The following is a 12,058-nucleotide window of genomic DNA, read 5'->3' on the forward strand; positions in this document are numbered from 1 at the left end:
CAATCTTTCCAATCTAACTGTTGCTGCTAAACAGCGGCGATGATCGCCCCAAAGCGCGCAAATTTATTGACGGATGAGCGCGTGTGGCTGTCATTACATGCCATTACGCGATGAAGATGATGTTGCTGTAAAGCTTTCAATTAAATATTCCAGCGGTGGTTCACAAATGTCTTTTTTTCCGTGAGCTATAGGGCAAGAAGGCTGAAGAGGAGTTTCCTCTGCAGCCAGGCAGCCAATGAAGTCTCTTGCATGAGCTCACATGAGTTTCTTCGGACAGTTTTTAATGACTGATATTGATGTATGGTAATTTCTTGGCTGGATCACATGACACAATTACCTCAAGAATCGATCAAGATGTATTGCAGGTCTGCCTACGTTTCCGATTTTTTTCTCCCTGGCGGGGTCTTTCCACACGCCCGTAGTGCTATAGATGGACAAAGTTGAACACAGTCAAGCCGCCAATTCCTTTCCTCTGCATGTTGCAAAGAGGAAAAGGGAAGAAGAGATATGACGGAATACGATGATCGCAGCTGTGCGTCAAATATGTATTTACCGAGCTGCACTTATTACGTTTCGACGCCCGACTTTACATCAGTCTCCTCCTTTTTACCGCAGACTACTTCGTGTCAGATTAATTTCCCCTATTCTCCCAACATAGCCCAAGTCCAACCTGTTCGAGAAGTCGCTTTCAGGGATTATGGATTGGACCACCCCAGCAAATGGCACTACAGGGGCAATTACGCGTCTTACTACTCAACGGACGAGATAATGCACCGGGACTTCATCCAGTCCTCCAGCAGCAGGTCGGATGTGATATTCAAAAACGAGTCCTTGTACGGCCACCACGGGGGGACCAGCTCACCGTGCAATTTCCTCACCGGCGTCGGCCGAACTGGGGTCCTTCCCCAGGGCTTCGACCAGTTTCTGGACAATCCTAACTCGGACAAGCCCAACGCGGAGCCCCCCAAACAAAAGGCAGACTCTGCTGTCCCCGGAGACGCTGCGAATACCAACCAGGCTTTAACCAAACTGGAACAGCACAAAGCTGACCCGTGCGGGAGCGTCGACGAGGACTCGTCCTCCAACTGCGGCGACAAGAGCAACCAACAGAGTAAGTCGCTATTTTCCTCTTTGTCTGCGATATAAGGTGAGCATTTAAACAATAGAGTGTGTGGACTGCGCTGTGTCCACCAGCGTGGCCGTCCAGGGTGATGTGCCTCTTTATAAGCATGCAAAAGCTTTTATATCCCAATAAGATTTACTTTACGGTTGTAAAGGTATTTACAATGGGAAACGGTTAAGTAACCATACTTTAAAGGTTGCCTTGTGTCTAATAACAATATGCCGTTGTTGGAATTTATTTTCATTGATAGGGAATTCAAGAAAGTTAGAATAATTTTTATTAAAGTTTATTTGATAGAGAACGTTGTGCTGGTGTAGCTATGACAACAGTGTTATGGAATATATTGCAACAGTCCTGCATACACCAACTCATGCGTAAAATAATGCAGTTTAAGTTCATTTCAATGCTAATTTCTCTGTTGTCTCTGTCATTGTGTGTGTGTGTGTGTGTGTGTGTGTGTGTGTGTGTGTGTGTGTGTGTGACAGTGAGCGGGGCCTTTGTGCAGATATAAATAAATAAATACCTTTGTCAACATGTTGGCTGTGGTACACTCCAGATTTTCTGACTTATAAAATCGTCAAGTGTTCACGTTTTCTTTTTCTTTTCTTTTCATGCGCAGGTTCATCAACCAAGTCCAGGAAGAAGAGGTGTCCTTACACCAAATACCAGATCCGAGAACTTGAACGAGAGTTTTTCTTCAACGTGTACATTAACAAAGAGAAGCGGCTTCAGCTGTCCCGGATGTTAAACCTGTCCGATCGGCAAGTGAAGATTTGGTTTCAGAACAGGAGAATGAAAGAGAAAAAGCTGAACCGTGACCGCCTACAGTATTTCACCGGGAATCCTTTATTCTGATACCTGACATAGTGGTGCACACACACACACACACACACACAGGAGTAAAATAGCAGCCACACACACATTTATTTTAAAGACTGGTCCCCTCTGCATATTTGACCCTTCATCATCCTGCTTAAACAGTTTATTTTACAAAAATACGGCATTAATTAAATCAAGCTGCCATATTTTTTGCAAACAATTTCCGTGTTTAATTATGTGTCTTCATACATTTCGCTTTACTCGGCGACAAATATTTCAGCTGAGGGCGAGCTGTAGCTTTGAAATTATTTAAATGAAATATATGTAGGCTTCTTCCTTGTGTAATGTCCATTTATAAGACGCATGTAGTGCACGCTGTGGTGTGAAATAAAGTAGGCAGGACAAATGTTGTATCATAGTCACGAAACTTGTCACATGAACTTAACGACGTCCTGCAAAAATAGCACAACATCAGGGGGATTTTTCTCAACGTTCATCAATGGAGAAATGTGGCGCTTGCAAGTCTGTATAGTCTCTTTATTCCCTTTGCTTTCAAACGCCGAGTTGTTTACCAAACCTTGAACCGTCTAGACAGTACAATAAACGTAGCTGTAAATGTCTAAATAGGGGGCTATTGGACTTTCTTGTCCCAACCCCCAGACCACAGGAGGACTGATTCTCCTTCCTGCCTCGAAGTGGTTTCACTCCAGGCTACATATGTTCTGAGAATTCAAGAGATTCCTGCGTATCTCGTCCACATAGCTCCTTCTGACATCTTGGGCCATATTCTAACAAGGACCGCCATATGAAGGGATGGGTAATTTTTCAAGTTTATCTGCTTTTCTGGTGTTTCTCAGTAAGCCAAATGTGGCGTTGACGCCTCTTAATCTGCTGCAAAATGACAAAGAGCTCCAGTTGTTGTCGACAGAAGCGCGTTTCCATCTTTAATTAAAGCAGGTGAAACGTTTCCATCTTTGCGCAGCTCCACTACGGAAACTGTACAAGGAGTGAAATCGTCTGGGTACTACACATTACCTCATGTAGGGTTCATCTCTGTGCTATTTTTGTAACCATTGAAGGGGACGGAGTAAATTAATGCATTGATCTAACTCAGTCGCTTTATTGATAATTCATGTGATGCCAGTGGGTGATTATTTTCTCTTGCAGCAACAATTAGACCCATTAATATAGCGTGCTTTATGAAAAAATTGCAGTTTGGAGAGGGATTAATGTTTATTTCATTTGTGATGTATGACATCTACAGTTATTTCCCAAAAAGGCGATTAGAAAACTGAGGTTTCATTAAGCGTTTAATTGGGTTGTCATCATGTCCTCCAGTGAAATTACATTACCAACTGTGTGGGCTTTCACTTTGCTTCTCGGTGTATCCACATGAGGGCAGACTTGCAGCTTCTGGCTGCCAGTGGAAATGCACAGTTCAGCCAAATTTAACATGTGCCCTGCATGAAAAGCAATGCGTGGAGGAAGAACCCGTTGAATGCAGGTTAAGTTCAGATTCTTATTTTAATTCTCACTGTATCCGGTAGCCTGAGTTGTGTTGTGTTTGCAACAGAATGTATTTGGGTTTTTTTTTTTTTGGTTTGTTTTTTGTTTTGTTTTTTTGTACTTTTCCTGTTGAAAGACGTTCAAAATCACCTTTTCTTCCTGTTGTTTTTGATATATACCAGTAAAAACAGGCTACCGTTTCTCTGAATAAAGCAAGTTAATCACAGTGAATCTCAGACTAAACATGATCTCTCAGTGTCCAGTTCAACTGATGCACATCCTGCGTCAAAGAGGCGGCAGTCACGTTTACAAGTCATGTTCAAGTGTTTTGAAAAAACAAGACAAACAAATATAAATTCAATTCCACTCCGCGTCTTCGTCAGCTGAACTTATAACACGCAAACTTCGATCTTTACCCGAAGGCCGCTGCAATCTCTCTGCAGACTCCGAATATTATGGCACCGTGCGCGAGCAGTTATTGATATAAATATCCTATCATTTAAATTTTAATTTTATTTTGCAGCTTTGTAACTTTTAGTAATTTATGCTTCATCTGCGTCTGTCTATAATAATAATGTAAGTTACTCGACAGAAGTGTTGTAGTTTCAAGCTTTCGGTTTTGAGAGAAACTACAACAATGTCTGTTTTTTTTTTTTGTTTTTTTTTTTTGAGTAAGTCTGCCTCTGTATGTTCTATTTTTATATCCTGTATGTTTTAAATATCAGTGAGTCTCCTGGTATTTGCTTTAAATATTTATTATGATTCTTATTATTATTGCTTAACCCAAGGTCCAATTTGTTTTTCCACTTTTATGGTACTTGTGTATATTTTGTGCGTGTATGAACTGTTGATTATACCTGAAGAATATACTCACATTAATTTTTTTTGTTGTTGTTGTTTCAGTTCAGTGCCTCACAGGATATTAGAAATAGCTGTCGAGCTTTGAGCAACTGTCATTATTGTGATGATTAAAACAGAAATGACTCCGTGCTGTCACATCTCTTAAATTCTATTTTTTCTTCCTTTATAATATCCGAATTTTGTGTGACGAGGAATGTATTTTCTTCAAATATTCCGCGATCAAATTTGGGTCAAGAAGCCTATATTTTGTTTCTTGAATCCTGTGATGTTGAGATGATTTGTATGCTACAAATGCTTATTTACAACCAACTGTAAATATCTTAGAGCCTTGAAGACAAGGGCGGACGACGTTTACACATCCTCTCAAAGAAGTTGTATGATTATTTAAAGCTTGGTGCATAAATACCAAAGATAGAATTATTTGTCCTTTATTTTAAAGACCTGTAGGATCATCGCAATTATTGTGGCCTGACTTCTGATTTTTGGTCGATGTCTATTTTCAGTTGCAGTGTTTTTATTTTTTCCCCTCATGTCCATCTTGCGCACATTTGCAGACAAAAACAATGGAGCTCTGAGCAAAATAATCCCCAGACTGTGCACACCGCCACCTCCCGCAGGGGTTTTATTTTCAACTTTGCATTTGAACATCGGAAATGCGACGAAATGCCAACAAAGATATTGTGCTTAATAATCTGTGCAAATAATAAAGAATTTTCTATCCGTCTTGAGTGGATTTATTTGATACTGAAACCTGACAAAGGCTTGCAGGACTATAATGTCGACCTTCATGCACACAGTGCTTCCAGTAACTAAATTTAAAGTGTGAACGGTGGAGCCACGTCTTACCTCATAGATTCCTTATTCTAATGCTGACATCAAGCAGGAAATCTAAGAGGCCGCTGTCTTTGTACTGATTGATCTGGTGCAGCGTCATTACAAAATGTGATGCATAAAAGTAAAATAAAACTACAAACCCTGAATAAATGAAACACTGCCAGAGCAAAGAGTATATTTACAATTTAACATCTTTATTCATCTATTGTTTTGCATTCAAATTTTAATACAAACATATTCGACACAGTAAAATAAGGGCAAATGCAGTTAGTGTGAGCTCTGTCCTTGGTGGGTTTGGAGTCATGTGAGTGGAAACCAAAAAAAACGTCAAATTCAGTGGAGGTGGTTACATTCTTTCAAACAGGGTAGTCTGCAGTCTCCTATGCGCCATGTAGGCAGCATTTTACACACGCGCGCGCACACACACACACACACACACACACACACACACACACACTTTAGTCTGTCTCTCCCACATAGACACATTTATCTTTTATCATTTCACGCCCTGAAAACGTCCCGCGCGGCTTCTGCTGTTGAACAGTGTGGATGCAAACGGAGGTGGACTCACTCAAATTTTTTATCTTTATTTTTTTAAGTGTGGTCGCTTCAGTTTCGTTGCACAGCCTCTCGCGATGCCCCTGTTTTGCCTGCACGAGCCTGTGAACCAATTTCAAGTCCGTGTTGTAGGTGTCGCTGTTGACCACGTCTGTACCCGCAGTAGGAGCGCGTGCAAGGCGCTGAGGAGGCTGCGTCTCAAGGCCATTTTCAAATCTCATTGGTGGGCTTGTCATGTGGTCGGGAGGCATCCTGACTTACACGGGGATTGTTTTTCCTAGATATGTCAGCTTACAAAGGACATCTCTCGCCTCTAAAGAACTTAAGCCCCCAAAATGTCCTTTCCCACTAGCTCTCCTGCGGCAAACACATTTTTAGTGGACTCTTTAATTGGTGCTTGCAGGACGGACAGCTTTTACTCCAACAGCAACATGTACATGCCGTCTGGTTCAGAAATGGGAACTTACGGAATGCAAACCTGTGGACTCCTGCCGTCTTTCGGCAAAAGAGGGGAGGTCAACCACCAAAATATGGGCATGAATGTCCACTCGTACATACCTCAATTAGATAACTGGACTGATCCGAGTAGACCCTGCAGAATAGAGTCGTCCAGTCAGATGTCAAACTGTACATTTTCACAGAGCATAAAGGAGGAGAGTAACTGCTGCATGTACTCCGACAAGAGAGTACAAAAAGTCAGCTCGCCAGAGGTCCCCGCATATTCTAACGTTATTCCCGAGTCTTGTCCCGTCGATGGTCCCGAGATCCCGGTTCCGGGCTATTTCAGACTGAGCCAAACTTATGCGAATGGGAAACATCAGGAAAACTACTGCCATGAGCCGCCGAGTCCAAACCCAACGCTGATGCAACTCAGCCGGGTCACACCGAAACCGCAGTCCTCCTCGACGCCTTCTAATTTCGCAGAGGTGGAAAAGAAAAGTGAGGACGTCCCGCAAAACCCTGAGACCTCAAGGACACCGGTCCCCGTGGAAAGCCCGGATTCCAAGTCCAGCTCCGTGGAGAAAAACTGCCCCATGGAAGCCTCTGTGTCCAGTCCTGAGCTGCTACAGAAGGAAGGGAAAGGTGGGTTGGCTACAATGAAAGCTTTTATCTCGCGGCTCTGCAGTGCTGAGAAGGCTCCAGCATCATAAAACCAAGTATAAAACACAAACAACCCTAAAGTCGTAATGTTTAATGAGAGTCTTTCTCAGGTTGCAGTAATAGGCAACAGAGAATGGTTTTACCATGCTGCATGCATTCATGTCATTCTCTGCAATCAGGTATTTAAACTCAAATAATGTGCAGTGTTAGAAAAATATTTTCCCAGTCTGTTGCTTTAAATTTGGGTTTGGTATTTTGGTTTTCTGACATTTAAAATTGAACGTGGGCAGCCAATATGGTTGCCACAATTGCTGCATAAATGCAAAATTTAATCACTCCAGGATCTTCACAAATTGGTGCATTTGCAGCTGTTAACTAGAACAATGCAACATGACAAAATCATTATATGTAAGATTCAATTATAAGTTGATAATTTTAGTAATTTAATCAAGGGTTAGATGGTAGAAGCATTTTAAACTCTTATGAAATTAATAGATTTTTGGGGGGCAATGTTTTAAGCTGTGTAAAGATGTGCTTATGGTGTGTGGTTTGATCAGCTGGGGTTTCATTTCATTTCTATTTCATTAGCGGTGGCATGTACGTGACTAATTACATCCCCTGCATCTTCATCTATCCTGGGAAAACATTTATATTGCGTGTTATTTCCCAGAGGTGAAATCCAAATCAGCAGGTGAGCCTTTCCTCGAGCTGAATCGCACCGCAGCAGCGCTAAAACAGTGTGTGTGTCTCTGATCTGAATCTTTCCAGACTGCAAGAGTGACCCGGCAACAAGCAACTGGTTGACTGCAAAAAGTGGGAGAAAGAAAAGATGCCCCTACACAAAGCACCAGACCTTGGAGTTGGAAAAGGAGTTTCTGTTCAATATGTATCTGACCCGAGAGCGCCGCCTAGAGATCAGCCGGAGCGTCAACCTGACCGACAGGCAGGTCAAGATCTGGTTTCAGAACCGCAGGATGAAACTGAAGAAAATGAGCAGGGAAAACCGCATCCGTGAACTGACCTCAAATCTCACCTTTTCGTGAGCTTGCATGTATCTGTGGTTAGCTGTCTTTTTTTTTTCCTCTCCCCCCCCCCCCCCCTCTCTCTCATACTCAGTTTGGTGCTTTAGTGGCATTGGACGTTTATCTTCAATTTCAACGAAACTGTGACTATATATGCCAATTTTAGTACTTTGTGTGGCGTCGTGTAATTTGTTTTATTTTATCACAGGGTGACACATTTTGGTCTTAAATTATTGGACAAGTAGATTTCTTCCTTCTGCCAGTAGACATGGATATTCTGTTGGGCGTCGATGGTGAGCTGTGCGGAAAGAGTTGCTCTGTTTCAGTCATGAAAGCACATTTTTTGTCGTGTAGTGCAGCAGTTATTTTACAGTAAGCGCAAGCCATTCGCTCAATAGTGAAACGTTTCTATGAGCCTTTAAAGTGACGGGAAACAATGTCAATCTGTGAATTTATTGCATGTTTGTGGCATGTATCTTGCAATAAATTGTCCAAAAAAAATGTTTTGTATTTGTTTGTCAGTCTCTTGTTTGCAAATATCACAGCTATCAGCAGCCTCATTATTACATCTATCTCATCAAATCTGCGCTGTTTCCCGCTTTGACGCAAGCACTATTTTGTTCCGAGGGAGAGGAAAAAAGCAAAAAAATAAAGGTTATAAACGAGCCTGTTGCAATTTACTGCAAGAGAAGAAACGGTATTCCGAAGATGATCCTAACATGTGTTTCTAATTCCACTAAATCTACAGTTATGCTCTAAACTCATCTGACGAGGCCACAAGCTTAAAAACTTGAAAATATTATATACTACCAGCAGTTGTAACATATGAGGCTTTTTGCTGTCAGGAACCAAATCTTCAACTATGATTACATGCATTTAAATATGACCCAGCTCTGTGAAGACAAATTGAAACCCACAAACTGTTATTAGTGAAATTAAGCACAGAAAAACAGTCAAAAGATGACAAAATGTTGCACTTTCTTGTGCCGTTTTCTGCCAATCGTCTATTTCTGTTTGTGCGAAGTGTGCAGCGAAGACGCAAGAAGAGGCGGGGGTGCTGTAATCTAATAAACACGCCGTTGCTTTTATCTTCAGGCCTGTTTGTGCCTAAACTGATGTTCTATAAGGACTAAGACGGGGAAAGTTATGTTCAAGCACAAATGCACAGGCAGCAATCAGCCCTTCCTTCCTTCCGAGCGACACAGGCCTCTCAGCCACGTCGCGCTTCCTCTCACGGTGCAGAATAACTTCATGTTTCTTTAATTATGGCATAAAATGGCATGGAAGTGTCTGCCTGATCCAGTCTGCAGATTTGACCTTTATCTTGACTATTTCTCTGCAAATAGTGCCTTGTTTTGGTCTGCGCTGAAGGTCAACAAAGGCTCCACAGCAGGCAACAAATTAAAGCTCATTTTAAATAATAAAAAAAAGGCAAGATATGTATTATATTTAAATTTAGAAACACACAGATGGACTTTTCTGCTCCGCGTCTTTTTTCCCATTTTATTGACGGCATGTATAATCACACGCACCTCATAAAACATTTATTGATACATAAAGACATTATTGCTCTCCTTTGAATGAATACAATAATTTCACAACTGCGTTTCCGGCTTAGCTTTAAAAATTAAACCAAGCCAGAAAATATGTTTCCTCGCCGAATATTAACAATGGATTCGCCGCATTGTGAACGGAAATGGCGTCTGTTATTTTACAACATGTTATTACATCTATTTTACGAGGACTCCCTAAGTCTATAAACCATTTTACTAGCATTGAGGGTATCAGGACGATATTATAAGAGTTTTCTCAAACATTAAGATACAGAGAAGCCGTGTTGGTGGACTGTGTGTGGGGGGAAAAGCGTCTTATTCCTTTTCTTGCTCCTATTGTTGCAACGTCCTGCAGCCACCAGCACATGAGAAACTAAAAAAAAAAATAATAAAAAAAATAGTTGCGTTCATTTCAGCCATTGTTTCCTCCCTCCAGTCACATCTGATGGGCCTTTTTATTATTTGTGAAATGAAAAGCTAAATTAAACCTGACGAAAAAAAAAGAGGGCAGGATTGATTTACTCGCTGTATTGGTAAATATGACCACGTGATCCATGTAACCAATCCCTGTAGATGCAGGCCAGCAAAAATACTATGATTGTTCATAGAGGGAAGCTTCCCGTAACAGTGCAACCCTTATTATATGAGTAGGAAGAGATCAAAAATGTCTTCCAGTGGCACTCTCAGTAACTGCTATGTGGACGCTATAATGGGGCAGGAGCCGGAGGATGTGTACGGTGCTCGCTTTATTCAGGCTCCACACATGGTGACCCCGAGGCCGTCAGGTGCTGGGGACAACGCAGACTTCTCCTCTTGCAATTTTGCACCAAAGTCCGCCGTTTTCTCGTCGTCCTGGTCCTCAGTTCATCCGCAGGGGATTTATCACCCGTACGTACACCACCACCACCACCACCAGTCTCATCTCCCCGCGTCGGACGGCAGATATGTGGGCGTCCGCTCCTGGATGGACCCCATCTCCAACCACGTTTCGTTTGCCGGATTTCACTCCTCCAGTCGGCCGTACGGGACAAAGCCAGAGGTGTTGCCTGTGAAAGCTCCGGAGTGCGACGCGCTGGAGGCAGAGGCTCGGCCGCTCGCCGGGGAATTCGCGTGTGGAGTGTCGGAGTGTCCAGAGAAAGCGACCAAAGAGCACAGTGGAAGTGAGCTTTCGAGCCACAGCGAGCCCAAAGAGGAGAAACAACAACAACTTGACCCAAGTAAGTAAACGAAATAGCCAGTCCTGATTTACAACCCTAAGAACTGTAAGAGCTGGGTGTGTAAAACTGGAGGTTTTACTAACCTATAAAAGTGTCTCGTAGTATACCGCGGCTCGGGAAGGGGAAAAACCCGCCCTGCGCCGGTTATTACAGGGGATCCTAAAGTTTTTCATGTCACAAGACACCCAAAATAGATACACATTGCTTCGTGCTGATGAGATTTTACCCGAGGTAGACGTTACGCAGAGATACAAGCCTGGTTTATATTCTTCCTTTTGTGGAGAACCGTCAGTAAAAACAGGAAAACAGTCTTTTTAACGCATTCTCTGTCAAACTGTCTCTCATTTCACTTTTCACCTTCCTGCAACCACACCAGTGTCCTCACAGGTCCCCGAGCCCCACTTCGGCAGCCTTTTAGTGAAGTCATTGAAGTTTAAAATCAAAAACACGCTCCTCACATGTGCCTTTACCCTCACACGTTATCTCCCCCCTGTTTTTGCAGACAACCCCGCGGCGAACTGGATTCACGCACGCTCCACGAGAAAGAAGCGCTGCCCGTACACCAAATATCAGACTTTAGAGCTGGAGAAGGAGTTCCTCTACAACATGTACTTGACGAGAGACCGACGCTATGAGGTGGCCCGCATACTCAGTTTAACCGAGAGACAAGTGAAGATCTGGTTCCAGAACAGGAGGATGAAAATGAAGAAGATGAACAGAGAGAGGAGCGGCAAGGAGCACTTATGAAATCACCGCTGCTGCAGTTTCACACACTTCATGTTTGTACCAAGGAAGCCATCTGAACAATTGCATTTATTATTATTATTATTATTCCTTTTTGGTAGGAGCCTCGGTAGCCATTTTATTTCTTTCTTTTTTTTTCAGGTAGCGTGTTGCGTGTCGTTGTCATAACACGTGGGCCGAATATGCACCAAAATCACATGTGCAGGAATTTATCTTGACACACAGACACGGACCCGTCAAGTGCTGTTTCAAGGCATCAGAAGTCCTCTCTGTTTTACACGTACACACAAATACACACACACTGGGATGTAAAAAAAAAAAAAAAAAAAAAAAAAAAAAAGCAGTGTCTCAGATTTGTTCAGCATCCCCCTCAGTGGGAACCGTGCCTATGTGTGTAATGCTTTTATAGATGTTAAGAATGTGGAGTTGCATATAAAACATTTTCACAGCTCGAGCTACTTGGCCTGCTGTCTGTGTCAGCACACACACACACACACACACACACACACACACACACACACACACACACACACACACACGGAGACACTGCGTCATTGACCCATTTTCTTGACTTGGTAAAACATTGTTGACCATGAGGTGTGCATGACTGAAAATTAGCCCTGTGTTCATAGACCAAAGGGACTTTGAGGAAAGGAAATTAGAAATTCTAGCTTAAATATTAATATTTACGCTAATATTTTTCCTTGAACACATTTGACA

The 12,058-nt window shown here is 42.4% G+C and overlaps 3 protein-coding genes across 3 annotated transcripts; all 3 read left to right on the forward strand.

The window, feature by feature from the left end:
* Positions 1–296: 296 nt before the first annotated feature.
* Positions 297–1,978, forward strand: hoxd11a (homeobox D11a). Its single transcript, XM_076747254.1, is given in 3 exon segments — positions 297–383; positions 385–1,111; positions 1,743–1,978. Coding segments are annotated over 3 exon segments (1,050 nt in total).
* Positions 1,979–6,036: 4,058 nt separating this feature from the next.
* hoxd10a (homeobox D10a) lies at positions 6,037–7,845 on the forward strand. The gene is made up of 2 exons (XM_076747323.1): positions 6,037–6,784; positions 7,571–7,845. The coding sequence occupies exons 1-2, from the start codon at positions 6,037–6,039 to the stop codon at positions 7,843–7,845; spliced, it is 1,023 nt and encodes a 340-aa protein (XP_076603438.1).
* Positions 7,846–10,020: 2,175 nt separating this feature from the next.
* On the forward strand, positions 10,021–11,341 carry hoxd9a (homeobox D9a). Its single transcript, XM_076747213.1, has 2 exons — positions 10,021–10,594; positions 11,097–11,341. The coding sequence occupies exons 1-2, from the start codon at positions 10,021–10,023 to the stop codon at positions 11,339–11,341; spliced, it is 819 nt and encodes a 272-aa protein (XP_076603328.1).
* Positions 11,342–12,058: the final 717 nt, after the last annotated feature.

This window comes from Chaetodon auriga, chromosome 13 (genome assembly GCF_051107435.1).
Source record: "Chaetodon auriga isolate fChaAug3 chromosome 13, fChaAug3.hap1, whole genome shotgun sequence".
NCBI lineage: Eukaryota > Metazoa > Chordata > Actinopteri > Chaetodontiformes > Chaetodontidae > Chaetodon > Chaetodon auriga.